The sequence below is a fragment of the Rattus norvegicus genome, chromosome 12 (assembly GCF_021556685.1).
Source record: "Rattus norvegicus strain SHRSP/BbbUtx chromosome 12, alternate assembly SHRSP_T2T, whole genome shotgun sequence".
In the NCBI taxonomy this organism is placed as follows: domain Eukaryota; kingdom Metazoa; phylum Chordata; class Mammalia; order Rodentia; family Muridae; genus Rattus; species Rattus norvegicus.
The window spans coordinates 53,103,023-53,130,920 of NC_141545.1; the positions used below are offsets into that span (position 1 = coordinate 53,103,023).

A 27,898-nucleotide genomic window follows, 5' to 3' on the forward strand; every position below is an offset into this window, starting at 1 on the left:
GCAATGGCGAGACACACCTTTAATCCCAGAAGCACTTGGGGGCCAGAGGCAGGTGGATCTCTGAGTTCAAGGCCAGCCTGGGTTTACACGGAGTAACCCTGTTACAAAAAACAACAAAACAAAACAACACAACCCATCAATGTGCATACCCAAGGAAAGAGTACATGGAGAAGCAAGATCGATAAAGGACCAGGTAAGGGTGGAGAGTAGCGGCCACCATCTTGATGGCACTTTGTGTGTGTGGATGTATTTATTGGTAAAGGGTGGAGTGTGCTGACCCTGCCAGGTAGGATGAAAAAACTGAGAAGACGTAGACCACAGGGACTGTGAGTCACACACACCCTGTGGCCACAGGGTACACGAGGACTGTGAGCCACAGAACACACTCTGGGCTTCTAGGCTTTGCATGAAAGGCTTCACCTTAGAACAAAGGCATCCCTCAGCATCCGAGCTTAGTCTCACCCAGGGCACAGTGCCTGATGCTGAAACCAGCAGAGGCTGCTCATGCCTTCTCCAGGCCCAGATCTTTCCAACACAAAGAATGAAAAGACGTTGGTGTGCATCAATTTTAACAGAAACGTTCTGCTCTTGCTGACTGAAGGGCAGCGGTGAACACGGTAGTATGAAAGAACGGTTGTCCTTTTGTTTGCGCTAAGATATATTTCGTTGTTTGCAAAGCTAACAATAACAAGATTTTAATAGCACCTTTGAATCTTAATAGCAGGTATTCAGTTTAACAGCAAGTACTTGATTGGTTAAGGTATGATCCCAATGTCCAACAGGTATGTCTCTCATCGTCTTAACAATGATAACAATTCCAGGATGGTTTCTGATGAAGAGAGGTGCCAAATTCCCCACCAAGGCTATTATAGCCGGTAATGACTTTTTTTTATTGTTCAGCTCCAAAATAAACAGGAACTTAGGAGGCCATGGTGCTCGAGCCAGGTGAGCTGATTTTTACTCGCATGAGGAATTCTTGCTGTGATTACAGAAAAGCAGAACCAAGCAATGCCTGAATGAGGTCTTCTCAGGTTGGGGGTGTGTCCCGATCATTTCCGGGGTGACCCCCGTTTCTGCAGCATTCAGAGGACACAGACACAGCAATAGGTCCCCGAGGGGGCCAGGAGATCTGTTCATCCCAATACCAGGTCATTTGCCTCTAACCCTGTCTTCTAGGCCTGCAAGCTCTGGAAGAACCCAGATGTTTCTGTTGTAGCATAAAAAGTGGATCAACCCTAATGGCCTCTGTAGCCGATTGATAAACAATGGCTTGTGCACAGCAGAATACTATTTGGCTATTACAGGAGTATATATGGCCACCAACGGTCAGGCCACATCAAGGAATGGCTAGGGAGAAACTGGCTTTTGGTGGGCATATTTGGGCCCTGGTTCTCAGGCTCCCTCACCTTTCCTGACTTCTCTCCTCCATACTTCTCTCTCGTTTCTGGTAGCTTTATTATTTGTGTGAAACTTGACGCCAGTATCCTGTTCTGGTTATATATTTGGAGAGTGCCGGGGTTGATTCTGAAGACCGACTGTAGCCATGGTGTGTTGATGAATCGGAAGTGTATTCCATGGGCACCTGACTTGCAGAAGCTGTGGCTCTGTGTGGTGGTCACAAGCAGTCAGTTCAGAATCAGTGTTCAAAATTGGGGAATTTCTGTTATTTCTCATCCCCAACCCAGCCTGTTACATGAACTCCAGTTTTCCATGGAAGGCTATAGAGGATGGGCATGGTAGTGTTTGACTGTGGGGAAGGTGCTTTTTCCCTAGGAACTGGCCAGGTTTTTTGGTTTCTTGAGCTTGAAGATAATTTTATTAGAGTTTTACAAGATAAATCTCAGGGCAGACAAATGCCCTTAATCCCAGCACTGAGGAAGCATAAACAGGTGGAGCTCTGTGGAACAAGGCCATCCTGATCTACTCGTCAAGTTCCAGGCCAGTCAGAGCTGCAGAGTGTGACTCTGTCTCAAAAGGGTGCTGTGGAGGAGGAAAAGGAGGAGAGAGAGGAAGAGGAAGAGCAGGAGGAGCAGAGGAGCAGGAAGGGGAAGGAGAGGAGGAAGGGGAGGGGGAAAGGGAGGGGAAAGGGAGGACCAGAGGAGGGGGAGGAGGGGAGGAGGAGGACCAGGAAAGGGAAGGAGAGGGGGAGGGGGAGGGGGAAGGGAGGGGAATGGGAGGAGGGAGGGGAGGGGCAGAGGAGGGGGAGGAGGGGAGGAGGAGGAGCAGGAAAGGGAAGGAGAGGAGGAGGGGGAGGGGGAAGGGAGGGGGATAGGAGGAGGGAGGGGAGGGGCAGAGGAGGGGGAGGGGAGGAGGAGGAGCAGGAAAGGGAAGGAGAGGAGGGGGAGGGGGAAGGGAGGGGGAATGGGAGGAGGGAGGGGAGGGGCAGAGGAGGGGGAGGAGGGGAGGAGGAAGAGCAAAGGAGTAGGAAGGGGGAAGGAGAGGAGGAGGGAAGGGCAGGAGCGAGAAGAGGGGAGGAGGGGGAAGGGAGGGGGAAAGAAGGAGAAAGGGGAGGAGGAAGAGGAAAAGCAGAGGAGCAGGAAGGGGAAGGAGAGGAGGGAGAGAGGGAAAGGGAGGGGGAGGGGAGGAGGAAGGGGGAGGGGAGGAGGAGCAGAGGAGCAGGAAAGGGAAGGAGAGAAGAGGGGGAGGAGAGGAGGGAGAGGAGGGGAGAAGGGAGGGGAGGAGGGAGAGGAGGAGAGGAGGGAGAGGGGAAAGAAAAGGAGGAGGGAGGGGAGAAAGGGAAAAGCCATGTCCCTTTGCCATTTGAGTCAAGACAGCATGACAGAGAAGCAGCCACTGGTAGGGAAGGCTTAGGGGAAGATCTAAAAAGCCGGAAGAGAGGGAGGACACACTTAGGCTTAGGCCAGTATCAGAAAGAGAGAGACAGAAAAGAAAACGGGCAGACCTGATAGAGCCTCTCTGTAGTTCTGTTGTAACCACACCAGGGTCAGGCTTTCCAAGAAGGGGAAATACATTATCTCATTAAGGGTTAATTATTCCTCCCCTCTCTTTAGTGTGGTGTTAGGTGAATCTGCCTTCCTGAAGGGTGGTCCCTTTAGCCAGGTCATTGACTGGATTAATTAAGGAAGGATATGATACCGCGTTTCCATCCACAGGCAGAGTCCAGTCTTTTGCAGGTCACACTTTTGAGGAACCAGCATAGATCTTCTCATGTGAGAGAAATCAGTCTTGGTCAGGAATAATAATCACTCCAGATCCTCAGCTGTGAGAAGCCACACTTGACCAGAAGGCATGGCTCCTAACAACACAGAGTAAACGCTGTCTGATCCGGCTCTTAGATTTCTCACCCTCCAAAGTGAGCCGGATTCCTCGCTGTTACTCCTGAGACTGAGTGGGTGAGGTGACAAGCGAAGGTTCTTCCTCCTCTGTTGCTCCTGCGGCAGCGCTGTGTGGAAGGTGAGATCTGCCCCCATCCCAGAGTGAGGGAGGTGAAGGCTGACAGGATTCTCCCCTGTTGCTCCTGCAACACTGTGAGGGAGGAAACCTCTGACAGGATTCTCTCCCACACTTCCTCGTATTCTAGAGTGAGGGAGGCAGTGTCTGACTGGATTCTCTGTCTCTTCTCGTGTGTCAGGGGAAGGGAAGCAATGGTGAATCCCCCCATACTCCTTCCTCCTCTTACTCCAGAGTTTAGGGAAATGAAGCCTAGGTGGATTCTCCCTGGACTCTCAGGCAGGAGAGACAATAATATCAAGACAGTGAGGCACACCAGACGTATCAAACCACCCCCAATGGCAAATCCACGAGGGAGAGGATGTCTGTCAGGATCCTCTCCTCCATGAATCCCCGTCCTCCAGAATAAGGGAGGCCATGTCTTCCAGGACTCACCGGGTCAAAACACTTGGCTTGTTCCTACAGTGAGCATTTTAAAAATTATCATTGCAAACACTTGTATATAAGCCTTTTTGTGGGCTGTGTGTTCATTCATTTTGAAAAAAAAAAAAAAAACTTGCCAGGAATAGAACGTCCGGATGGTACAGGAAGTTCCTACGTCTTTACAGGAGGCAGTTCTCCAAAGCGGCTTCCACCAGACAGGCACAAGCTTCTGTGTGTCCCGTCTCCTTAAAGTATTACTAGTCTTCCTTTTTTTTTTTTTTTTTTGTAATGTGATATCTGTTGAGTCAGTCCCATTAGTTAGCTGGGTTTTGGCAGCAGGGTTAACAGCTCTAGGGCGATTCTAATAAAGGAGTTTGGGAATCGACGTCCCTCAAGACTCAATCAGGCCATCGAGCTTGTTCCCTCTGTCTCTTGCATATCCAGAGCCTGGCACAAACCGTGGGAGATGCCTCCCATTGGGCCTCGGACTTCTTCTGATTTCTAAAATGTCACACGCGAAGCATTTATCTTGCTACTAATTGGGATCATGAAATGAATCTCAAATGAAGAAAAATAACCTTCAGACTGTCACTCTCTGCTTCAATGAGCCCCTGGGGGCCCATCCGTGGGCCTTGTGCTTTGAGAGGCTCCCTTGCACTGGTTTCGCTGCAAAGCCCAGAGCCCAGAGCCCTGCCCAGGAAATCACTGCAGCAGCTCAAGCAACTCCAAGATCCCTGGTCCATCTCCGAGAAAGCAACCTTGAGGAGCTAAGAGGTTTGGGGAGATGGCGCTTTGCCAGCTCTGAAAGCTCCTTATTCTTGGCATTGTAAAGCCATTTCCTCTGAGATGATGATTTTGTTTGCTTTTTTTTTTTTCCTTTGGTTCCCCCCTCCCCCGCCCCCAGTTCCTCGCCAAATGATTTCGTCTCACGATGCTGAGTTCTGGATTTACTACTAATAGTTCTTTGCCAGTGGAGAGGAGATGAGCAAGGCATTTCAATGAACTAGTTCTTCAGTCTACAGGGTCGAGCTGTGCACCAGTTCCTAGGAGGCCTCAGGAGACCCTCCCACAGGAGCCATTGGTCCAAGGGATCACAGATGCTTGCAGTATTCTAGCCAGAAGGTGCCACTTTTATAACAAGGTGGTTATCTCACCAAGTCCCACAACACTGCAGGGAGATAGGGCGAGGTGCACAACAGAACCCTGGGCCCAGTAGGACCTGGAGGTGTTCATTTACTCCAAAGACAGTTCCGGAACCCAGGCGGGTCCCCAGGAGAAAGTGGAGCAAGCCACCAGATGTAAGGGTGCAGATTTCCCAGGGGCTCATCAGGTGGTGTGGTGGGAGATGGGACTTACCAGAGGAAGAGCCTGACAACTACAGAGACTGTCCTGCTGGGAGCAGGCAGGTGAAAGAAATCTGATTGAGTGGGGGGTGACACCAAAACCAGTAGGATGACAGGTAGCAGCAGGGTCTCCCACAAAACACTCTCCCATGACCCCCGTTAGGCAGAGCCCATAATTCTTTTGGATGAGTGGGGCTCCCAGATCTTATGAAATGGTTGAACTTCCTCTCCTTGAGTTTAATGAACCAATTCAAACAGAAAGAAAATGCTCTGCCGGGTAATGTGAGGTCAGGGTATTACCCTTCCTGAACACAGTTCACAGCCATGGGCTGTCCTCTCCGCCCATACTCAGGGCTCCACTGTGGCTGCCTCCTCTGCTCTCCGCTGCCATCTGCTTTTCTGTGTCTCTGTGTCTTTATCTCTCCCACCTCTCTGTCTCTCTCGGTCTCGTTTCTCGCTGTCTCTGTCTCTCTCTGTTTCCATCTGTGTCTTTGTCTCTGACCTTCACTCTTTCCTTTCAGTCTTTGTCTCCCTCTGTTGCCGTCTCTGTCTTGCTTTTCTGTTTCTGTCTCAGTGTCTGTCACTCACTCAGACTATCTGTCTGTCTGTCTCTGACCCTGCCTTTCCATTGCTGCTATTCTAGTCTCTCAGTCTCTCAGTCAGAGTCTCTCTCTCTCTCTCTCTCTCTCTCTCTCTCTCCCTCCCTCCCTCCCTCCCTCCCTCCTTCTCTTCTTCTCCCTCCCTCCCTCCTTCTCTTCTTCTCCCTCCCTCCCTCCCTCCTTCTCTCCTTCTCCCTCCCTCCCCCCGCCTCCCTCTTTTCCCTCCTCTCCTTTTTCCAAGATCACACAGCCAGACCACAATCTAATCGACCTGGTCGTCATTCTAGAGTTGGATCTGAGCCAGCCTTGTCCATGTTCCCTGACCAGAGCTATTCTGTAGTCCTGGCACTCCCTGCTCCTGTGAGGTAGGGACACATTTTTTTGTTTTGTTTTGTTTTTAAGTCTGGGGCAGACTGGGGCTTCTTCAAGCAAACGATCCTCCCTCAGGTCCTGAGCCATCTTTGGTGGAACTTCCCAACCCTCACACTGATCCTGGCTTACCTGATGGGTGCTGACTCGTCACCTCGGTCCAGCCAGTCCTGCGGAGGGATGATGTACATGCACCACAGGCCCCAGTTGTAGCCGTGGGCAGCGCTGGCGTACTGCTGCACCTCAAATGTGCTGTACTTGATGTTGTCGATGGCTGGCAGGATGATGCGTCGGCGGTCCTCCTGGATCCGTGCAAGGGCGGGCTCAGCCCTGGGAAAGGAACTGGCAATGAACAAGAGCCTTCCCGAACCATCAACAACCCAAGGAAGGAGCCCCACTGGCCGTGAGTTCAAACCCTGCAGTTGGGCCTGATATCTAGCTGAGCACAGGACCCAGTCATGGCAGACTTGGACTACTAGGAATGGCTAACCCACAATATTGCCCTGATCCAAGCCTGCAACCTGTTGACTGGTCAGTGCTAGGCACAGGGACATCTGAAGGTTCTCCATGGGTCAGGTAGGGCCCTGGGGCTATACAGAGAGACTTCTTAGCCTAACCCTACCCTTCCCTCTATTCCTGTATCTGTGGTAAATATGTCCATTTTCAAGTGTCAACGGAAGATCTGTTGTAGGCCACACTTATTGTAACAGATTGCATTCATAAAATTAAAAAGAAAAAATATCCATGCCTTGTGGCGCTTACATATACTGTGTGCAATGCACAGCCTACACAACAGACCGTGGTTAGAGGGAAGGAAGATGATGAGGCTTGGGTAGAGGATGCGTGGGAGGGGAAAGGTACTGTGGAAAACAGGAAGCTGTGAGTGGGGTGAGCTCTGCATTCTAGATGATATCCAGTGTGGAGTGCTCTGGGTACTGAGTGGGAGGATGCCAGGCAGTGTGGACGGACAGTCCACAGGGACAGAGCAGCTTTACCAGCTGGCCACACATGCCCAGTGTGCATGGGGATGGAGCATGTCAGGAGGCCATAGGAGAGAAGGGCAAGAGAGCCTCTAAAGGCAGAGGCAAACGGCCATAGTAGCAGGTATTCATTCCATGACAGCAGCTGGGCTGTTGCCTGTGCAGTATCTTGGAGGTAACAGGGACAGCCCTAACCTTTAAAGACATTATCTACCACAAGGACAAGGTCAAAGACATGTTACCTACCCACAAGGTAGAGGGCTGTATCCAAACTGGGGTTCACCTAAGATCTGAGAGTTAGGTGACTTCTGGGTCAAGGATGTCGTGCTACAGCAACAGAAGGATGAGGAGTGAGGGCAATATGGGCCCATCCCCTTATCCTGTCAGGAGCCTCTATTGACCTAACTCCTCATCAATGAATAAACAAAGCCCACCGGAGACATTGCAAGTGCCGTTCCTGCCAACGCACAGGATCTGCAATAAAGGCCATGCCTTCTCCAGAAAGCAGGGTTTCCAATTATGAAAATAAGAATTGTGTAGGTTAAAAAAATTGCATCTGACTGATAAATTCAGCTCTCCCAAGCGCCTACCATACTCAGGGAGCTGATGGTGGACATTGTTGGCTGTTGTACAGTGCACAACGCACACCACAGTACAAGGTGACTCTAGTGGGAGGGTAGCTGGTGACACAGGATTGATGGTATAGGATTTGAGGAGGTGATGGAAAGGTGAAAAAAAGAAGAGCTGCGCCACTGCGGCAGAGGAGGGAGGCATGGGAGTGTGGTGAGCAGAAGGAGGTGGGTCTGCCAAATGCCTGCTGAACATAACCAACCAAGTTGTAGTTGTAGAGTAGGTGAGAGAGTTGGGGCATCATGGTAGCCAAACAAGAGAAGCTGCTTCCATGCCATGCCTGTCAGACAGGCCAAACCGGGGTGAATCAGGAAATGCTGCTCCACCACCAAGAGCTAAGAGATATCCTGAAACCCTCAGTACCTGGGGACCCTCAGGGATTCTGGGACCACACACGGGTGGATAGTTCCACACATTTGTGCAGTGAGCCCCTCTGTAGCTCTCAGGCCCCCAACTCCCAGGTTGACACCATAACAAACGTCTCTACTTAAAAAATGAGTTGGTGGGCTAGCGAGATGGCTCAGAGGGGAGAGGAGCTTGCTGCCAAGCCTGGATTCGATTCCTGGGACCCACAAGGTAGAATTGATCCCTCTAAGTTGTGTTCCGATCTCCACACATACACTATGTCATGCTAGTGTGTATATGCTCACAATAAATGAAAAACAACTTAAATTTCCTTTTAACAGGTGGGAGAAGGGCTGGAGAGACGGATCAGTGGTTAAGAGCACTGTCTGTTCTTCCAAAGGTCTATGGTCAGTTCCCAACAATCAAATGGTGGCTCACAATCATTTATAATGGGATCTGATGCTCTCTTCTCGTCTGCAGGTGTACATGCAGGTAAAGCACTCATATACATAAAATAAATATTTTTAAAAAGGGTGGCCTAATATTTTTTTAAAATATTTTTAAGAAGTGGTACAAAATTCTGAGTTTTCATTTCTCTTGAAAATGGGACGACTGGATGTTCCATGGTGACCTGGCCTGGGTGGACTTAGGGTTTTACTGCTGATGACGTTTAATTGAGGTTGGCTTAGAGGTTTAGAGGTTCAGTCCATTATCATCAAGGTGTGAGCAGGGCAGCATCCAGGCAGGCCTGGTGCAACTGAGACTTCTACATCTTCATGGGAAGGCTGCTCTAGCAGAAGACTGTCTTCCAGGCAGCTAGGATGAGGGTCTCAAGGCCCACGCCCACAGTGACACGCCTACTCCAACAAGGCCACACCTCCTAATGCTATGGGGGCCATACCTAAACATAGCATAATGAAAAATACATTTAGTTCAATTTACAAAGCCCCCGTAGTCTATAACAGTCTCAACAATGTTAAAAATCCAAAGTTCAAAGATCACTGAACTGTAATCCCCAAAGCAAAGACAGGGAACCAGCTGGGCAAACTCCAAACTCCGCCATCTCCACGTCTGATGTCAAAGCGTTCTTCAGATCTACAACTCCTTTTTCATCTCTGTTGACTGCAACAAATGTCTTTCTCCTGGGCTGGTTCTACTCCCTGTTAGCAGTTTCCTCTGGCATCTTGAACATCTTGGGGTCTCCAAGGCAACTTCAGTGTTACAGCTTCTTGTTTCAATGTCTGGGATACACACATGATATTCTGGGCTCCTCCAAGGGCTGGCCTCACTTCTCCAGCTCTGTCCTCTGTAGCACTCTAAGCTCAGGTTGATCCACTCCACTGCTGCTGCTGTTCTTGGTCATCATCCCATGGTACTGGCATCTCCAATACAACAGGGTCTTCTGCTGCAACTGGGCTTCACCAATAGTCTCTCATAGGCTCTCTTCATGGCGCCAAGCCTCAAATCCTTTGCATGACCCCTTCAGTTCTGGATTGCCAACTACAACTGAGGCTGTACTTTCACCAATGGCCTTCCATGGCCTCTCACAGTGCCCAGCCTCAGCTGCTCTTCATGACCCCTTCATGCCTTCAAAACCAGTACCACCTGGGTGACTCTTACACACTATCCAAGTCCAGCCACAACATGAGGTACAACCTTGCTATCTCTGAAACACAGCTTCTCTGTGCTCTCAGAAAACACTTCCTAGAAGATTTCACCTTAGTGATGTGGGCCTCTTCTTAATCACTGCTAATTTCTTAGCTCCATCTCACCAGCGTCAATTGTTCCAGTAGTCCCTTCTATTCTTGACTCTAAAACCAGACTCAAATGGCTGAAGCTGCCAATTTCTGCTGCTTGCTGGGGCTGGTACATGGCCCCCTTTTTCTGTTACATTATCACTTTCTGTTTTTCAACTCCTTCACTGCCTAAGCTTGACTGACCTAGAACTTGCTCTGTAGATTGACCTTGGACTCAGAGAGCTGCATGACTATCTCCTGAATGCTGGGATTAAAGGTGTGTACCGCCACACTGGGAATTAAGCTTTTCTTCACCTAGAACCTGCTCTGTCTTAGGCTGGCCTTGAACTCAGAAAACTGCTTGCCTTTGCCTCCTGGGATTAAAGGCCTATATTACTATGCCTGGAACTACACTTAGCTGGGTTGGAACTTGCCCAAGGTCACTACTCCCTTAATTCAATTTAATGTCCTTGAACACAGGATTCTGCTCCATTTCATTTCCTGGTGCTCCTTTAATACTTGAACCATATATTTTATATTTTTCCTTTCTCAGCTTGCTGTGCTTGTTTAAAATTCTCTTCATGAAACTTAACCAGAGAACTAAGTCTAGGATGAGTGTTTCTGAGACTTCCTTTGTCAATGCAATTAATCTGAGTCTCTTCACCTTAGCCTTAGGCAAACTCCTCAGATAATGGCAAAAAGCAGCCACATTCTTCACTGAAGCACAAAAAAAAAAAAAACAAAAAAAAAAAAAAAACAACCACTTCAGACACTAAAATTCTCTAAAACCTCTTGGGCCAGGTCCACACAATTCGAATCACTCTCAGTAACAAAGTCTTCCACATTAAAGCTTTCCACTGCCTTCCAAATCTGAAGCCTCCAAATCTACATTCTTCCAAACAGAAGCATGGTCAGGCATATCACAGAAATACCCAACTCCTGGTACCAACTTATGTCTTAGTTAGGGTTTTACTGCTGTGAACAGACACCATGACCAAGGCAACTCTTTTTTTTTTTTTTTTTTGGTTCTTTTTTTTCGGAGCTGGGGACCGAACCCAGGGTCTTGTGCTTCCTAGGCAAGCGCTCTACTACTGAGCTAAATCCCCAACCCCCCAAGGCAACTCTTATAAGGATGACATGTAATTGGGGCTGGCTTACAGATTCAGAGCTTCAGCCCATTATCATCAAGGCAGGAGCAGGGAAGCATCCAGGCAGGCATGGTGCAGGAGGAACAGAGTTCTACATCTTCATCTGAATAAAGGCTGCTAGCAGAATACTGACTTCCAGGCAGCTAGGACAAGGGAAGCTCACACCCACAATGACACATCTACTCCAATAAGGCCACACCTCCTAATGGTGCCAGTCTCTGGGCCAAGCATATACAAACCATCACAACTGTGGACCCTGAGAAGCTCTAAGGCTCAGGTTTGGCACAGGGACTTCCTGGTAGAGCCACTGACGAGGGTTCTAACAAGGGACAGAATGCCATGTGGAAGCCAGCAGAGTAATGCAGCCACACATCAAGGGACATCTGGCCACCAGGAGCTGAGAGAGGGCAAGACCCTCTCTAGACCCTCAGAGGGACCAGTCCCAAAGCACCTTGATCAGACTGCCTGAGTTGGCAGAGGACTATCTTCAGCAGCTAGCGAGGAGCTTTGGTGGTGGTGGCCCCAGGGCAGTACTATTCCAGGCCACCTTCCCTCTGCAACCCCCCCCCTCATTCTCTGAACCCTCTGGTACCCACTCTCACTTCTCACAACACCTTGCCCTAAAGTGGTCTTGGCAACTTGGCTTATGGTCCCAGATGCTCATGTGACGTGCATATATGCAATGGCAGATACCACTCTGTGATCTTGACGAGCACAGAGACTGAGTCCCAGAGCAGAGCCACAAGTAGGGATTCGAATGCCCTTTCTCCATATGAGAAACAAAGACCATAGGAGACCTCTGCCAGCCATACCCACAGGTACAGCACAGCCCACATAGATTAATAGCCAGGGACCCTGGCCACCAGAGGAAGGCATCACTGAAGCAAAGCTGCCCAGGGTCAGGAGGAGGAACAAGCTCTTTCATAGCAGCATGGGTCAAGGAACCAACTCTGGCCCAAAGCCTCCAACATTGCTTCTTTGGGATGTGTCACTTGCTGGACAAAAGACACTGTTCTTAAAGCATTCTTTGCTGAATGAATATGAGAAATCCCAGGACAGAGATGCTGGACCACTCAGCCCTTGTGGATGTCTTGGTCTTATAAAGGCCTGCTCTGGTCTAAGGTTCCTGCCTCCACAGACCACAGGATCCCAATCCACACCAGAAGGACAGATAGATTGCTCCTGTAATGGATATTGTGCATACCTGCTGGCTTATGACCACGAGATGGGGATGCTTCTTCACCTCCTGGCCACAGGGCCCTCCCATTGGTTTCTCATTTGAAACCAATCCTTTCCCTGAATTAAAAAGTAGTTCCTAGATCTAGAATTTCCCACAAGGTCAATAAAATACTTCCTCTTATGCCAAACAGCTAACAGCCTAGACCATCTCTAGAAACCTCCAGAGCCACAGCCCCCACCCAGCCTTATATGCCGTCTGATCTGAATCCACACAGGATGCTCACACACCCCAGCCCTTACCAGCCAGTGTTGAACTCCACGTGGGCATCAAAGAAGCCAACGATGGGAGCCGTGGCCACCTTCCACCCCTGCAGCCGGGCACGGATCAGGCCTTCCCGACGGCTGTTACGCACAACCTTCACGAGGCCTGGGTACCTTTTGTGAACATACTGGTCCAGATTGAACTTGAGTTCCACTGAATGGGAAAGATACAGTTTGTTAGCATGCTGCGCTGGCAAGAGCCTGAGCTGTGTCTGGGATGTTTGAGCCCTGCTCCCAAACTGGAGTTTCAAAAAGTACTGGGTTGGGTGATATCCAAAATACTACACAGGGCCCCCCCGTCCTGTGAATATGGACAAAGTAACAAAGGTGACAAAAATAAGAACAACTCAGGTCAAAGTGATAAACGCAGCATAGGCAGCAGGACCCGCAGTTGAGCTACAAGCAAGAATGAAGACCTTGTGCAGAAGAGGGTATGGTCAGCCAGATCTTTACACACAGGAATGAACTCCTGTGCAGATGAGGAAGCAGCCAGCAAGGTCCCTCCACACAAGGGAGTCACTTGGTGATGATGAGATAGGACACTCTCTTTGCAATATGGAGGGACTGTGACACAGTATAAAGTGACACATACCAGACACTAACAGACAGTGTGGTTTGGTTGTCTTTTTGACACGTCTATAGGTGTCGAATCCACGGAGGGGCAGTAGGAAGGTGCTGGCCACTGGGGCAGTTGAACAACTGGTTTCCATGAGAGCATGTCCAGTTTGGGATGACGAAAGAATTCTGTGGTCACAGCATGGTGGCCTATGCCTGTGATCCCAGAACTCAAGCAGGTGAGGCAGGAGGATCTCTGTAAGTCTGGGATCGTCCTAGGCTATGTAATGAGCCCCAAGCTAGCCTGGGTTACAGAATGAGGCTCAAAAGACACCCCCCCACACACACCGACAGTTCTGAGGTAGAGATGGCAGTTGCCCAACATGGATGTCCTCGATATCATTGAACCACAAGCCTGAAAATGGTTAAAATGGTAAATAAGGAAGTTTCTAGATTGGGTTAATAGAGGTGGGAGGCCCATTCTAACCATGGACGGCACCACCCATGGAGTCCTAGACTAAAAACAGGAGAGATTAACTGAGCGCTGGCATCAATCTTCTCTGTCTTCTGAATGTGGATGTGGCTAGCTGCCCTCTCTGCCTTCTGCCATGCCAGCCCCATCAGGATGCACCACACCCTCAAACTGAACCAAAACAGGCTCTTCCTTACGTTGATTTTGTTAGACACTTCCTCCTGGCAATCTGTAAAGTAACCATTGGTAGGGGCCTCGAGAGGAAGGAGCATAGAGGACTGTGTGACAATAACACAAGAGAGGAAAGGGTCACAGGCCCAGAGCCCAGTGTATTGGTGCAGCAGCTGAAGATGGGATGTCACTGGGCAAGGTGCTTTCCCGGGCTGCACCTCCAAGCTGTTGCCTGTCAACTTAGTGACTCAACTCTATGGTTTCAAGCCACCGAGAGCTGGCCCACAGATGCAGAGCTTGACAGCACTACTCTTAAGGCATCAAAGCCACGTGCTTGCCCAGCATGGATACCCTCAATATCAATGGACAGCCACTCACCATTGTCGCTATTGTCATCCACCAGGATGATTTCCTTCAGGAGCTGGGACGGTGTGTGGTTGACCACACTGTGTACAGAACGCAGGATGACTGAAAGTGCCTCGTTGACAAAGATGAAGACCACAGAGATCTGGGGCAGGTCTTCAGAATACGTTATCTGTCGGCACCTGTGGGAGGCATGGTGGTCACCAGGGGTGCAGTGGGAAGCTGGGACTGCGGTGGTCACTGTGGGAGGTCAACCTGGCAGGTTCTAGACCCTGAAGCCAGCAGAAGGGCAGAGACAAGGCAGTCACTGGAAACCAAGAAATGCTATAAGGAGCCAACCTTTGGAAGCTGTAGCTTCTCACACAGCCTGTGCCCACCCACTTTAAGCCTTTTATATCACAGGATGCTTAATGGGTTAGGGTTAGGGTTAGGGTTAGAGGATGGAGGTTCATGAGGTCTATTTGAGGGAGCTGTGCTGCCCACTCTCAGTACAGTTCCAGGGTTGTTCATAGTCTCAGAGCAGGAAGAACAGGTTGTAGTCTCTAGATATCCTGAGCACCTACTATCTGAGATCCAGCCAGGCAGACAATATCACTGTTCAGGCCATGAACAGTGAGCTCGGTGCACTGTCTATCAAGTTCCCCTGAACTGGGGGAAGTATGCAGAAACCACCTGGTTGTTGTGAACAAATGTGCTGGAGTAGCAAGAGTCCAGCATGAAAGACACAGGGAGGAAGCCTATGGGAGTGAGAGGAAAGGGCAAAACTGGGAGAACCTTGACTCTGTGGTTGAGCGGGGGAAGTCATGTTTCAAACAGAAGCAAACACAGCTGACAAATACACAAGGGTGTGACAAACAAGACCCAAGGGCAGAGGCAGAAGGATCGGGAATTCAAGGTCTACCCAACCTGAGCGTGCAGGCTAGTTTTATGTTAACTTGACACAAGCTAGAGAACCATAATGGTGAACAGATCTCCATGAGCCTGGCCTCTAGGCAAGGCCATGGGATATTGACCTGATTAATTATTGATGTGAGAGGACCCAGATCACTATGGGTGGGGCCGTCCCTGGGCTGGTGGTCCTGGACTGTATAGCAAAGCAAGTCAAGAAGCCATGAGGCGCAAGCCAGTAAGCAGCACCCCTCTGTGGCCTCTGCATCAGTTTGTACCTCCAGGTCTCTGTCCTGCTTGAGTTCCTGCCTCAGTCTTCCACTGAGCCATTACCTGGAAACTTAAAATGAAATAAACCTTTCCCCAAGTTACTTTTGGTCTTGGTGGTTTATCACACCCTAAGATACTGGTATGCTTAATATTCTGCCTCAGAATAACAACAATAAAAACAAAAAACAAACAAACAAACAAACAAACAAACAAACAAAAACCCAACTCAGGGGCTACAGAGAGGGTTGTTAAGAGCACTATCTGCTTTTCCGGAGGACCCAGGTTTGATTCCCAACACCCACATGGTGGCTCACTACCTTCCCCTAACTCCAGTTCCAGGGGATCTGATGCCCCCTTCTGGCCAACATGAGAAATGCATGTGGCACACAGACATAAATGCATTTATACAGGTAGATCACCCATAAACATGAAATAAAATCCAAATAAGAAAGTGAAGGAGCGAGGGAAGTCAGGCGGTTTACACTGGTAATCCCAGTTCTCAGGAGGATGAGGCAGGAGGATCGCTGTGAGTTTGAGGCTAGCCAAACCAATCCGGGCTAGACCGAGATCCTATCTCAAAACAGCACCGGATGAAAGAAGAAAGAAAAATCAGGAAATTAGGTGAAGCAAGGGACAGAACCCACGGAAAGCTGTTAAGACTCTTCACAGAAGTAAACAAGGTTTCCTTCCTAACGGGAAAGCCGTTTAAACTTAAACACACCTACCTTTGTGTGATACAGGATGCTACAGAAGAGATGTGCTGGGTGGGTACCACCCAACCCCTTTGGAAGCAGGAGTGTGTGTGGGGGGCATGGCATGACAATACTGAACATAAGGGTAGATAATACTGTGGGAGACAAAACTGTCACCAAGGGGTGGGGGGAAGACTGGAGGGGAGCTAGGGGTTCCCCTAGGTTCTCCCTAGCTAGGGAGATAGGAGATGACAGGAATCACACAACATCTCCCTAGTGCCTCCAGGGCACGTTCCCATGTGTTCCAAAGCTCAGCATCTAGAGGTGCTCGCCAAATCTGACCACCTGACTTCAGTCCCTAAGACCCACAGAGCGAAAGGGAAGAAATGGTTTTTACAAGTTGTCCTCTGACTCCCAGACATGTGCTGTGGCATGTGAGTCAACCCACAAATAAATAATATATTTATATATTAATACATTAATAATGTTTATTATATATGAGAAAAATCACAGGGGTGCACAACAGGCAGTCTCCTACCCGACCTCTGCCTCCTCTTTTTTAAAAAAAGAATTAATTTATTTATTATGTGTGAGTACACTGTTGCTATCTTCAGACACACCAGAAGAGGGCGCCAGATCCCATAACCGATGGTTGTGAGCCACCATGTGGTTGCTGGGGCTTTGAACTCAGGACCTCTGGAAGAGCAGTCAGTGCTCTTAACGACTGAGCCGTCTCTCCAGCCCCTGCTTCCTTCTCTTTAAATGGGATTTTTTTTGGGGGGGTCAGGGGTCTGTCCTTCACTAATCACGATCATAGTAACTCTGCCTCCAGGTGAGCATATGAAGTCCTGTAGGTTAATGTTTCAAAGCGAATTCAGGGAACGCAGCTCAGCCTGTGACACCAAGAGCAGCAATGTTCATTCCACATTCAGACCGAGAGTTAGAGTCAAGGGGCTCTTGTGTCATTTGAGAACAGGGACCGCATTTGCTCACTGTTACTCTTTACAGGCTCAGTCTTCCCCTGTTGGAGACGAGGACGCATTCTCTCAGCTGCGGGGATTCAAACCCAAACCATCTGGGTCAGGAGCAGAGCAGGGAAGGGACACCCCGTACACAGCATGGTTAAGGACCCAGCCTCCCCAGAGTAGTCACCGCCCTCATGGCCAGGCTGCATACATCCCCAGCCGCCTGTGTGACTTTCAAGGGACAAATACCTTGCAGCAGCGCCACATTGATATGGGCTGCGTGCGCTTAGCTATGCAGATTTCATCACTCAGACAAACGCTTCCTGACAAGACGACCTGGGTCCATTTATTCGTGGAAGGAGAAAGTTGAATGCATGATTTCCATGAACTTGCAAAGCATGTAAAATGGAGAAAACATTAGCGGACTTGCAGCCACCCAGAAGGGACCCCATGCGGGAGGAGTTTAAATGTTTCCTGCACCAAGAAATTGTGTAGCTGTCGCTGGGTCCATCGTTAGAGTCCTTGCCCATCATTTACTCTTATTGCTGCTGAAGCCCCTTCCCAAAGAGAAGATGCAGGATGTAAATAAAGTCTATTTCTCCTCCTCAGGTCCCAACAACAAACAGGCACAATTCCACGGAAGTTCACCCTGGGGAACCAGCTGGGTTTCCTTACAGAGCACAGCTTATCTACAGGGCTGTGATCCCTACTCTCAAAAGGCCACACCGGAAAGTCATCAGCAGGGATGTTGATTTCCCCACAGCCTCAGAAGAAGCCTCTCTCAGTCTTCTCTGGCCTATAGACTCTAGCCTCTTCCTGGGGCCACGTGGAATCTCTGCATACCAACAGGTGGTAGGGAGACACTAGATACTCAGGTGGCCATCTTGTAATCACTCCTACCTCTCTATGAGCAGATGTAAACAGTCAAGAAGCCCAGCTGAGATGATCTTCTGCACATGGGATGGTGGTTGGTTTGCTCTGAGGACAAATATATACAACACTCACCCAGCACACAGACCTCATGGCTGTTTTCCTCATCCATGTCCTCTGTCAGGGTCTTCTTTCCTACTCCTTCACGAGAGGTTGGTGGTGGACATTCAGGACAAATACTATCTGATCATCCTGCCATGTGCTATCAGGAGGCAGTAGCTGGCTGGACCGGGATGGACTGTACCAATTCTCCTTCTGTTTCTGGGTTAGTTGTCTGGAAGTCCATGGAGTTGTCCACAGATACATGCACTTGCCTCATAGACCCTTCCACTGGCAAGGACTGGATCATGAGGGCATGTCCTGTCTCTGGCCCTCAGCCCGTCAAGGGTTGTTGAGAGGGAGAGATCCTATCTCTCCGTCTATGGGGGCCAGCCTTGGCTTACTGCCTCCACTGAGGAAGGCTGGACTCTTCTTACATTCACCATCCCACTGGGCTGGGATGTGGGCACAAGACACAGACACAGAGATAAAGACAAGGTAACAGAGAGTCAAAAGGAGAGAAAGACAGAGACAGAGGGAAATACAGAGATAAGGACAGACAGACAGGGACAACAGATAGTGTCATGCAGTCCTTTGAACAAATACAGAAATGAGTAGTTGCTGGCTCATGCCTCACACTGTCTCACACACCCCCGAGCTCTCGCTGTCCATCTCATCTCTCAGCTTCTATGTCCCATTCTGAAAGCTCAGATATGACACAGAGCTGAACCCATTCCACCCCAGTTTGGCCCTCTCCTTATGGGCACTGATGTGGGTCTGACAATGTCCTCACTACTGCATATTACAGAGAGCTATGTCTTGTGTGCCCTGGAGGTACCTTGTTCCTCTTCAGACAAATCATGGCTTACAATACAGACTCGGTGTGGTAATCTGGGCTGCATGTGTGAAAATTGTTCAGGAGGTAATGCCTCAATCGCCCTGTGTCCCCTCCTAACCTTGGGGTCCCTGGAGTAATGTGTGTGCTGAGATAACGTTCAGGACCATTCGAGACTCCAGGACTCAGAGAAGAAAAGAATGAACCATGACTCCACAGCCCCAGGGTGCACAGGAGCCAGAGGCCCCTCCCAGCTTCAGCATCCTGTCTGTCAGACGGGAAATAAACCAGAGCTTAGGTCTTCTCATGGTCAGCCACAACGTCTTTCTGGCTTGCCATGCACCAGGATGTGGTGGCTCTGTTTTGTTCCCATTCCTGGGCTCAGTGTCCCCAAGCAAAATCAAGCAGTGTGCTCAACCGTGAGCAATCAACCAACTAGTTTGCCCACCATGGCTTTTCTGTGGACATTGTCCCCTCTCATTGCTGGCACAGAGTAGGGCTTCTGCAAACCCATGGTTAGGCATGCGGAGGGCGAGGGCAAGGCTGGGAAGTAGACTAAAGGGACCCTGTGCCAAGGAGACTCAACAGGGAGATGGGAGAATCCTGCCTGAGAGATGGCAGGCGCCGTGCACTTGCCAAGCACCTGAGCATCTCTCCCCAGACGCCCAGATCAGCGGTGCTAATGGAAATGCACGAGGCTGCCCCTTGCGCCCTGGGAAAATGACGGAGGGAATGTCAAGAAGCAAAGTGGCGGCATGTCCCCGAGAGCCACTGGTTGCGAAGCAACGCCACCGGTGTCTCATGCCCGGCTGGGCCTCAGCAGACAGAAAGTTTCTCATTTGGAAACTGTGCCCTCACTTCTGGGAATATTGTATGGGGAGAAGATTCTTGGAAGGCAGGTCCTTGGGGACTGTGGTGCTGCCGTGCTTCACGGCAGAGTCCTGCCTTGCTGGGAAACACATGCTCACACAAGCAGAGCACATGTGTGAGAAACATGTTCATCCAAGCAGAGCTCACGCAGTTCAAAACCCTGAACTAGGTAGCCACCTGTGCTACTGCCTTCTCACTGCCATCTAAGAAGCAGGGGAGGAATGCCTCCCATGGCCAGAGGAAAAAAGAGAGTAAGGACCCAGAAACTAGGGGTCCCTCCTGTATCAAATTGTCTTTCACAGACTGAGTCCGTCCATCCGTCCATCCATCCATCCATCCATCCATCCATCCATCCATCCATCCCCCTATCCATCCATGTTGCTAGAGACAAGCCTGCCCTACAATATACCCACACCTATGCACACACACACACACACACACACACACACACACACACACAATTTGCACATATGAGCACACATTTCCACACATGTATGTCCACATTCACACATGTACACCTGGCATTTTGTCTGAAGACCCAGACACATCCCACCAAGACCTCTCTAGTTGGCATGTTGATGGCATGTGGAGCATGTACATTTACACAGTGCCTGCCCCTACAGTTATGGACACATGGTCACAGACACATGTCCATGTTCAAAGACTGAAAGCCACAGGAACCAAAATGCTGAAAGCAAGCCCACATGCTCCACCCACCAGCCCTCTCCTCACAGGTTCAAACTCCCTTTGGAGACAGACATACTTCAATCATGTGTCAGAAGCAAGACACACGCAGAACATTCTCATACCACCCTCTCTCAAAGGGACCTCAAACTGGTTATAGGGTCACTACCTGAGTGAACCAGCCACTTGGAGACAGACAGCCTCCCTTGGCCCCACAGGGGTATGGGTATGTCCCCTGTTCTTCAGGTAGTAACAACCCTCAAACTGTTTGTGGGTCACTGGTGCTGGCAGATCTCCTTGGTCCGGGTGACACACTATGTTCTGGGCCAGTTCAGCCCTTGATGTTCTCTGTTGACTTTCAGAGCTGTGTTAAGCTCCTTGCTGCCTTAGCCCAGGACCCTCTACAGGCCCCTCTGGATGCTCAGTGGGCCCTGGTCAGAACTCACACAGCAGGAGACGGGGACGGCAGCCCTGTAGGCCTAAGGTTGAAGTTCATACCACAGCCAATGAACTCTGTGTCCAGCTCTGCCCCCTGAGAGGAGGCCCTGTGCTCTAACTCCATTGAAGGATGCAAGGCTTTCATTGTCAAATTAGGTTTCATAACTCCAATCTATGTTGCCAGGGACAGGTTTGGAACACCAGAGACAGTTGCTGGGCTGGATCCTCCTGGACTCAAGGCCTTCCAGCTGTCCTTCACAACACTACCTGACTGTAGACCTAGGCGGAGAAAACTGGTAAGAATTAGCTTGCATTCAGGACAAGGACTTGCTGTCCACAGCTCCACGCCTAGTAAAAACCAGGACCAGGTATCGGGACACAGAACTGTCATTCCAGTACTCAGAAGGCTGAGGCAGGAGGACTGTGAATTTCAGCCTAGCCTGGACTACATGAGGAGACCCCTCCAGAAAACCACCACCAAACGAAACCAAACCGACAAAAAAACTATTGCACCACAAAACGCAGGTCAAGGGTCATGTCTTCAGGGAACCTCAGTGGCCCTGAGATGCGCAGTGTCCAAAGTTCCTTCCTTTCTCTCAAGGACCAAGAGCACAAGGGTTGTGTGTGGGGGAGGGGGTGGGGTTCGTCCAGTAGACTGTACAGCCTGAACCCAAGGAGCTAGCTCAGCCTTCTGCTTGCCACGCACTCAATCTGCACTTATTGGAGCTGACAGCCAAGCTGTTCCTGGCTCAGACGATGAATATGCATGGAGACCACAAACACGAGGCAGGGGACATCACAGCGGAGGCTTCTGGGGGAACGCTGTTCGCTTTGATGACACTGTTTAATTTGGATTTACTGGCCTCCTTTCGTCATCCCAGGGGCAGGCTTAGTAATCAACATCTATGTGATGCGTTTTGTGCCATAATTAAAGCTGCTGCTTAATTAGAAAAACTGTCCACCCCCAGACAAAAGGCATCCAAGGATGACACCGACTAGAAAGTGTGAGAAATCATCTGAGTGGGTGGTGTCCGCCCGCGGGTGCTGGAACACACTCACATATGTGCATACACACGCATGCATGCCTGCAGCCCAGTTTCTGATGACCAAGCCTGCTGGTCCTGGAGGCATGTTCTGGCCATGCTGGGAGGGTGAAGCCCTTGAGGAGATCATAGACAGAAAGTTTAGGGGGAGCCTGGACTGAGCTTGCAATGATTGCTTTTCCCACTTAGCCACCCTCAGACGCCTGTCCCTAACACCTTTGCTGAGGAGGGCAATGCTCACAGACGCTGACCTTGTATTCACCTTGCTCTTCACAGGATGTCCATCACAGGCTGCACACAACAGCCTAAGGTTATAACTCATACAACAGCCATTTCTTGTCATGGCTCTGGGGTCACGGGGAGAGCAGGGATTTGGAGACCTCTTCAAAGATTCTAGGTTGGGGACTGTCACGTGGTACAGTCACATGAGGGTTAAAGTGGACAAGAAGGGGTTGAGCCCCCGGGAGGGGTGGGTGCCTCTTCAAGCATCATCTCAGAGCCTGCCCACCACACTTTGACCGTCCACCTGCATGCTCAGACATCCCACTTGCTTCTGTTTTATTTCTCAGCAGCTCCATAATGCGATTGCCCCAGTGTCTCTCCGGGCTGGTTCCCATCATGCCTTTGCTCTGATTGGCCAGGCCTGGTACACATATCTCACTCACCTGGATTAGGCCTTCTGACATATTTCATGAAACTGGACATGGGAAAGGGAGGTTCGAGAGCTGAGTGATGAAGTTCTGAGTACACTTGTCCTTGGTTCACTCTCTGGGAAGGGGAATGTCCATCAGGGAGAGCCCATAGTGGGAGGGTTCACCGGGGAGAGCCTACTGTGGGAACATCAGGCTGGGAGAGCTCATTGTTCCTTGACAAGACAAGTGGGTCACATTCTGATACAGGTGGACTGCCCAGGTCAGGGAATTACCTCCACACTCTCCATAGTCCTTTCTCACCTTCCCAACCCAGGCCGGCAGGCTTGGAGAAAGAACTTAACAGGGTTCTACCAAAGCAGGTCATAAACCTTTGCGTAACCTCAAATTTGAAGGCAGCAGCTAGCTTCCTGGGTCTGTCTCAGGATGTAAATAATTCAACTTCTGAATTTCAGAAGATACCCAAAAATAAAAGAATCAGGCATGAAAAATACAGGTTATTTTGGGAGTTAAAAAATAGCACAGCTACCAAAATAATCCCAGAGGTACAGTCTCCATTCCATTGCTGGGAGGATCACCCCAGCCCAGGCACCTCCTGGGAGCGGTTCAAGCACAGCCCCAGAGAACTGTTCCAGATTCTAGGCATTCACAGCCAGCTGGGACTCTGGGTTTTGGCCATCTTAATACCTCGGCTCATGCACAGAGCAAACTGGGGGTGAGGAACGAAAGTCCTCAAAAGCAGCTCAAAGATTGAGACTCAGGAACTCGGTGGATGGTGGTGGGGTGACCCCTCCTTTTTTCTCCCTCACTGCACCCACTGCTCTGGTGAGGCACCTCTCCAAGCTTCTTTTTTCACCTTCTTCCCTGCTCCACCCTCCTCAGCAAGCTCCTTGCTGGAGTTCTAGTCCTTAGGTCCACCAGGCAGTAGGAGAGCTGCAAACAGACCTACTACCACTCATCGACCTTTACCAGGCCCCAAGAGCACTCTGGCAGGTGCTGAGCCCTGAGCTTAGTTATCCAGAGCTGCTGAGAGTTTCTCTGTCTAGGCCTCCTGTCCTGGTGGTCTATGATAGAGCACAAGAGCAGCCATCTTGCTGCTGGCAACTCTGAGTCTTGGCACTGTAGGTGCTGGACCTAGCCAGTCTTCCTATCAAGGTATTTGTTCAAGCTCAGCTCTGGTCAGCCCCCTTGTGTGCTTTTGGACTGAGATAATAATCAGGGGCAAGAACTCAGTCCTGAGACACAAGCAAGGCCATAGCAATGAGCACCTTTGTGGTGAGGAACAAGATGGCCACACCCTCTGAAGGACTGCTGAAACCTTTTCAGGACACTGAAGGCTCACTGAGCAGTCACAGCATACACACACCAGCAATAGCTGCAAAAGCCAGCGAGAAGAACATACTCAGCAGGAATCAAAGCTCAGGTGTTCAAGTCCATCTGCAAACCTATGTGCATGTGTATATACACATGGGCTCACAGAGATAGCCCAGCCACCTCCAGCCTTCCAGCCTCTGAGACCAAAGGGAAAGGGGACTGATCCTGCGTGTGGATGGGGCTCAAAAGAGAGGAACAGAGCAGACAGCAGAGGGGCAAGTGAGACAGAGAAAGAGAGAAAGAAAGAGACAGGAAGGGAAGGAGGGAGGGAGGGAGGGAGGGAGGGAGGGAGGGAGAGAGAGAGAGAGAGAGAGAGAGAGAGAGAGAGAGAGAGAGGAAGAGAGACAGGGAGAGAGAGACAGAGACAGGGAGAGAGAGACAGGAAGAGAGACCAGAGTCAGAGAGAAAAACAGAGACAGAGACAGAAAGAGATGGATAGACAGAGACAGAAAGAGTCAGAGACAGGGAGGGAGTGACAGGGAGACAGAAACAGGGAGAGAGAGACAGCAAGAGATAGAGACAGGGAGACAGAGATAGAGAGAGAGACAGAGAGAAAGAAAGACAGAAAGGAAGATTGAGGGAGACAGAAAAGAGACACAGAGAGATATAGAGACAGAGGGATCAAGGGAGACAGAGCCACAAAGAGACTGAGGGATATTCTGCAGCCCCATGCCCCTGTGTAGCACAATCCCACCTCCAGTTCTCAGGGGCTAAGGCCAGGCTGCTCACCTCTTGGGCCTGTAGTCAGGGATGGTCCTATCCAGGGAGATGCGGTCACTGAGCTGTGCATTGTACCCAAAGTCCTCGAACTTGCCCTCGGTCTCTTGGCTGTCATCTTGCAGAGTGGCAGCCACTCCTCCCTGGCCCAGGCCACCTGGCCCCTCCACCAGCCCAATGGGCTTTGCAAGGCCTGTAGAAGACAAGAAAAGGCAGGTCAGGGGATCCTTGGAGTTGCTTCCAGTGTACCCACTCCCTGCACAGTGTGTTCTGGAATGAGCCTGTCTGTGAGATCAGAAGATGCAGGCTGACAAGGTTGTAGGAGGGTGGACAGAGGAAGCATGAGCCAAGGTAGTGGTGTTACTCAACACTTCATCATGATGTCAAGAGCAAGTCTGTAAAGTAAGCAGTAAAGTCTGGGGGGCGTTTGGGAAGCGATGTAGAAACCTAGTGCAGTGGTAAGCTCCTGGAATCTACAAGTAACCTTATCAAAAGACTCCCAGTAATGGGGGTTATGGAGCCTGAATTGTCCATCTTCTATAACCAGGCAAGGCTCCTAGCAGTGGCACAAGGACATCAACCCAGCCACAAACCTTTGACCTAGAATATGTCCTGTCTGCAAGATGTGCTGGAGTAATGGAAGTGTAGAACTTGTGGGAGTGGCCAACCAATGATTGACTTAAGTTGAGGCCCACACCACAAGAAGGAGCCTACACCTGACACTGTGTGGATGACCTAGAACTAGAGGCTTGTCAGCCCAGAGACCCAGAATAGAACCAAAAAGGTCAATGGAATGTTTTCTAATGATTCTCTGCTATACCCATAGACCGGTGCCTAGCCCAATAGTCATCACAGAGGCATTGTCCAGCACCCGAGAGGAGCAGATGCAGAGAACCCCAACAAACACTGCACAAAGCCAGGGAAAGCAGAGGGGGAGAAAGGATTCTAGGAGCCAGAGGGGTTGAGGATACCATGAGAACAGGACCCACAGAATCAACTAAGCAGGGCTCATAGGGGATCACAGAGACTGAAGCCACACTCATGGCCCTTTATGGGTCCGAGCCAGGTCCTCTGCACATACACTGTGGTTGCATAGCTTGGCGTCCCTTTGCAATCCCCAATAGCAAGAGTGGGAGGTAGCCCTGGCCCTTTTTGCATGCACTTGGGACCCTTCCACTGGGACGCCTCATCCATCCTTGATATGAGGGTTTGTGCCTAGTCTTACTATAATTTGTTATGCCATGTTTGGTCGATATCCCTAAGAGCGCTCTCTCTCTCTCTCTCTCTCTCTCTCTCTCTCTCTCTCTCTCTCTCTCTCTCACAACAGAAGAGGAGTGGATCTGGATCTAAGGGAGAGGAGACGTAGGGAGAGGGGACTGGGCTGGGAGGAGTGGAGGTAGGGGAAACAGTCAGGATGTAATGTATGTAAAAAATAGATAGATAGATAGATAGATAGATAGATAGATAGATAGATAGATAGATAGATAGATGATAGATAGGAAGGAAGGAAGGAAGGAAGGAAGGAAGGAAGGAAGGAAGGAAGGAAGGAAGGAAAAGTCAGAGCCAGTGAAATGGCTCAGAGGGTAAGGGTGCTGCTGTGTGGAGTTCAGTCCCTAGAAACCACATGGGACAAGGAGAGAAATGACTCCTGAGCATGTAAACACACACACACACACACACACACACACACACACACACACACACACACAGTAAGTAAATCAATAAATGTAAAAAATAAATGTAATAAAATCTACAATAAAGAGTAAAGTTGGCGTTGGGGATTTAGCTCAGTGGTAGAGCACTTGCCTAGCAAGCGCAAGGCCCTGGGTTCGGTCCCCAGCTCCGGGAAAAAAAAAAAAAAAGAAGGAAGAGTAAAGTTAACTGATATATAAAATTTTAATTGGTGGCTGGGCAGTGGTGTCACACACCCTTAATCCCAGCACTTGGGAGGCAGGCAGATCTGAGTTCAAGGCCAACCTGGTCTACAGAGTGAGTTCCAGGACACCTAGGGATACAACACAGAGAACCCTGTCTCAAAAACTAAAAAAGGTAAAAATAGGTAAAAAGTACACACATTGTAAAGAATTAAAATATTAAACTTTTAAATACAAAATCGTCTGTACCCTGGGCATGGGTAGTGTTTGTGTTTGAGACCAATTGCAAATGACTGCCACACACAGTTCCAACCCAAGGACACGGGTGATAACTCGGGAAATAAGGCATTGGAGAGGAGAAGCCAGGGACTCTGCAGAAAGCTAGGACAGAAGCCTGTTCTGCTCCAAGTCTTAGATGAGGCAGTGGCTACAGGACCTGGGAACCCCAGCTAGGGAGGCTCTTGACAGTCGTGACAGTGGACACAACTCAGAGCATCTATCCTAGAGGAGTTATAAGCCAGGGCTACAAACACATGAGAGACCCTTTGCTCTCCTTGGTGGAGGTCCAGCTGGGTAACGGGAGGCATCAACCTCCAAATAGCCAGTGGGGGAGGCGGGGTCCCCTCTCAGTCCAGGTTCCTGGACCTCTGTGTGTTCTGTAACATCCCATTTTAATTGTTCAAACACAGAATTGATGTTTGTATAGGATTGAAGGACATGCGTTAGATATAAAGACCGAAAAATTATGACACATCACTTCACCTGCTTTTATTTTCTTATTCCCTTGCTTATTTTTTTTTCTTTTAAATCTTAGTACTGCAACATATCTAAAAACCATGCTGTAGACATGGTCTCCTCCTGTAGCCCAGGCTGGCCTGGAGTTCACTACATAGTCCCTGCATAGCCCTTCCCGCCTTACCACTACATATGACAAAATCCTATCTTTAAACATATTACACTTTGTGACTTTCATTAAAGACAGGGTTCCCACAGAGCAGACACACAGTAGCTTCCAAGCTGGCAGGAGAGCAGCCCTGATAGCCTCTGAGCACTTGTCCCCAGGCCCTGCTGCCTGGCTGCAGGGTGGCTGGGGGAGTGGGGGCTGTTCAGGTGGTGCTAGTAGCCAGCTTTGGGGTTTTACTTGTAAAAACAAAATATCTGCTTGAACTGTCTGGTGAATCCAGAATACACCACTTGTGCTCCCTTGCCTGCAACCCCACCCTTGGAAGTACTTGGCCGTTGGTGGCCTGCTGCATCCTTCAACGCCAGGGTCTGAGGACTGGAGCCCTGATAGCTGGATGGATCTGGTTCCCACTTTGTGAGCCAGAGGCAAGTCCCAGGGCTCCTAAGTGAAAAATGAGTGGAGTCTGTTTCAGCCTCCGCCCACATCCCCTCCCCTGCGCCGCCTTCCCCCGATTTTTCTCAGCTCTGTTTTATTTTTAGTGATTCTGGCAGTTACCCTCGTGACTTCCAGAGGAATGCCGAATGCTCTGTCTCCGGGAACGTCAACCTTACCATGTCCCTCGATACCTAGCATGTAAGATGAAGGACATACGGGTTTCTTGCCCACAGCAGCCACAGTGT

The 27,898-nt window shown here is 49.9% G+C and overlaps 1 protein-coding gene and 1 long non-coding RNA gene across 4 annotated transcripts in view; one reads left to right on the forward strand and one right to left on the reverse strand.

The window, feature by feature from the left end:
- The window catches only part of Galnt9 (polypeptide N-acetylgalactosaminyltransferase 9), a 78,470-nt gene that overhangs the window by 19,258 nt on the left and 31,314 nt on the right, over window positions 1-27,898 (reverse strand). For all 3 annotated transcript variants that reach the window (XM_087578561.1, XM_087578562.1, NM_001122644.1), the window contains 4 exon segments: window positions 24,453-24,633; window positions 14,061-14,227; window positions 12,464-12,638; window positions 6,278-6,475 (listed from right to left, as the gene is read on the reverse strand). In XM_087578561.1, coding sequence (XP_087434687.1) covers window positions 6,278-6,475; window positions 12,464-12,638; window positions 14,061-14,227; window positions 24,453-24,633 — 721 coding nt within the window.
- Window positions 5,502-6,893, forward strand: LOC148002382 (uncharacterized). The gene is made up of 2 exons (XR_015634926.1): window positions 5,502-6,141; window positions 6,224-6,893. It is a non-coding gene; the product is annotated as an uncharacterized LOC148002382 (long non-coding RNA).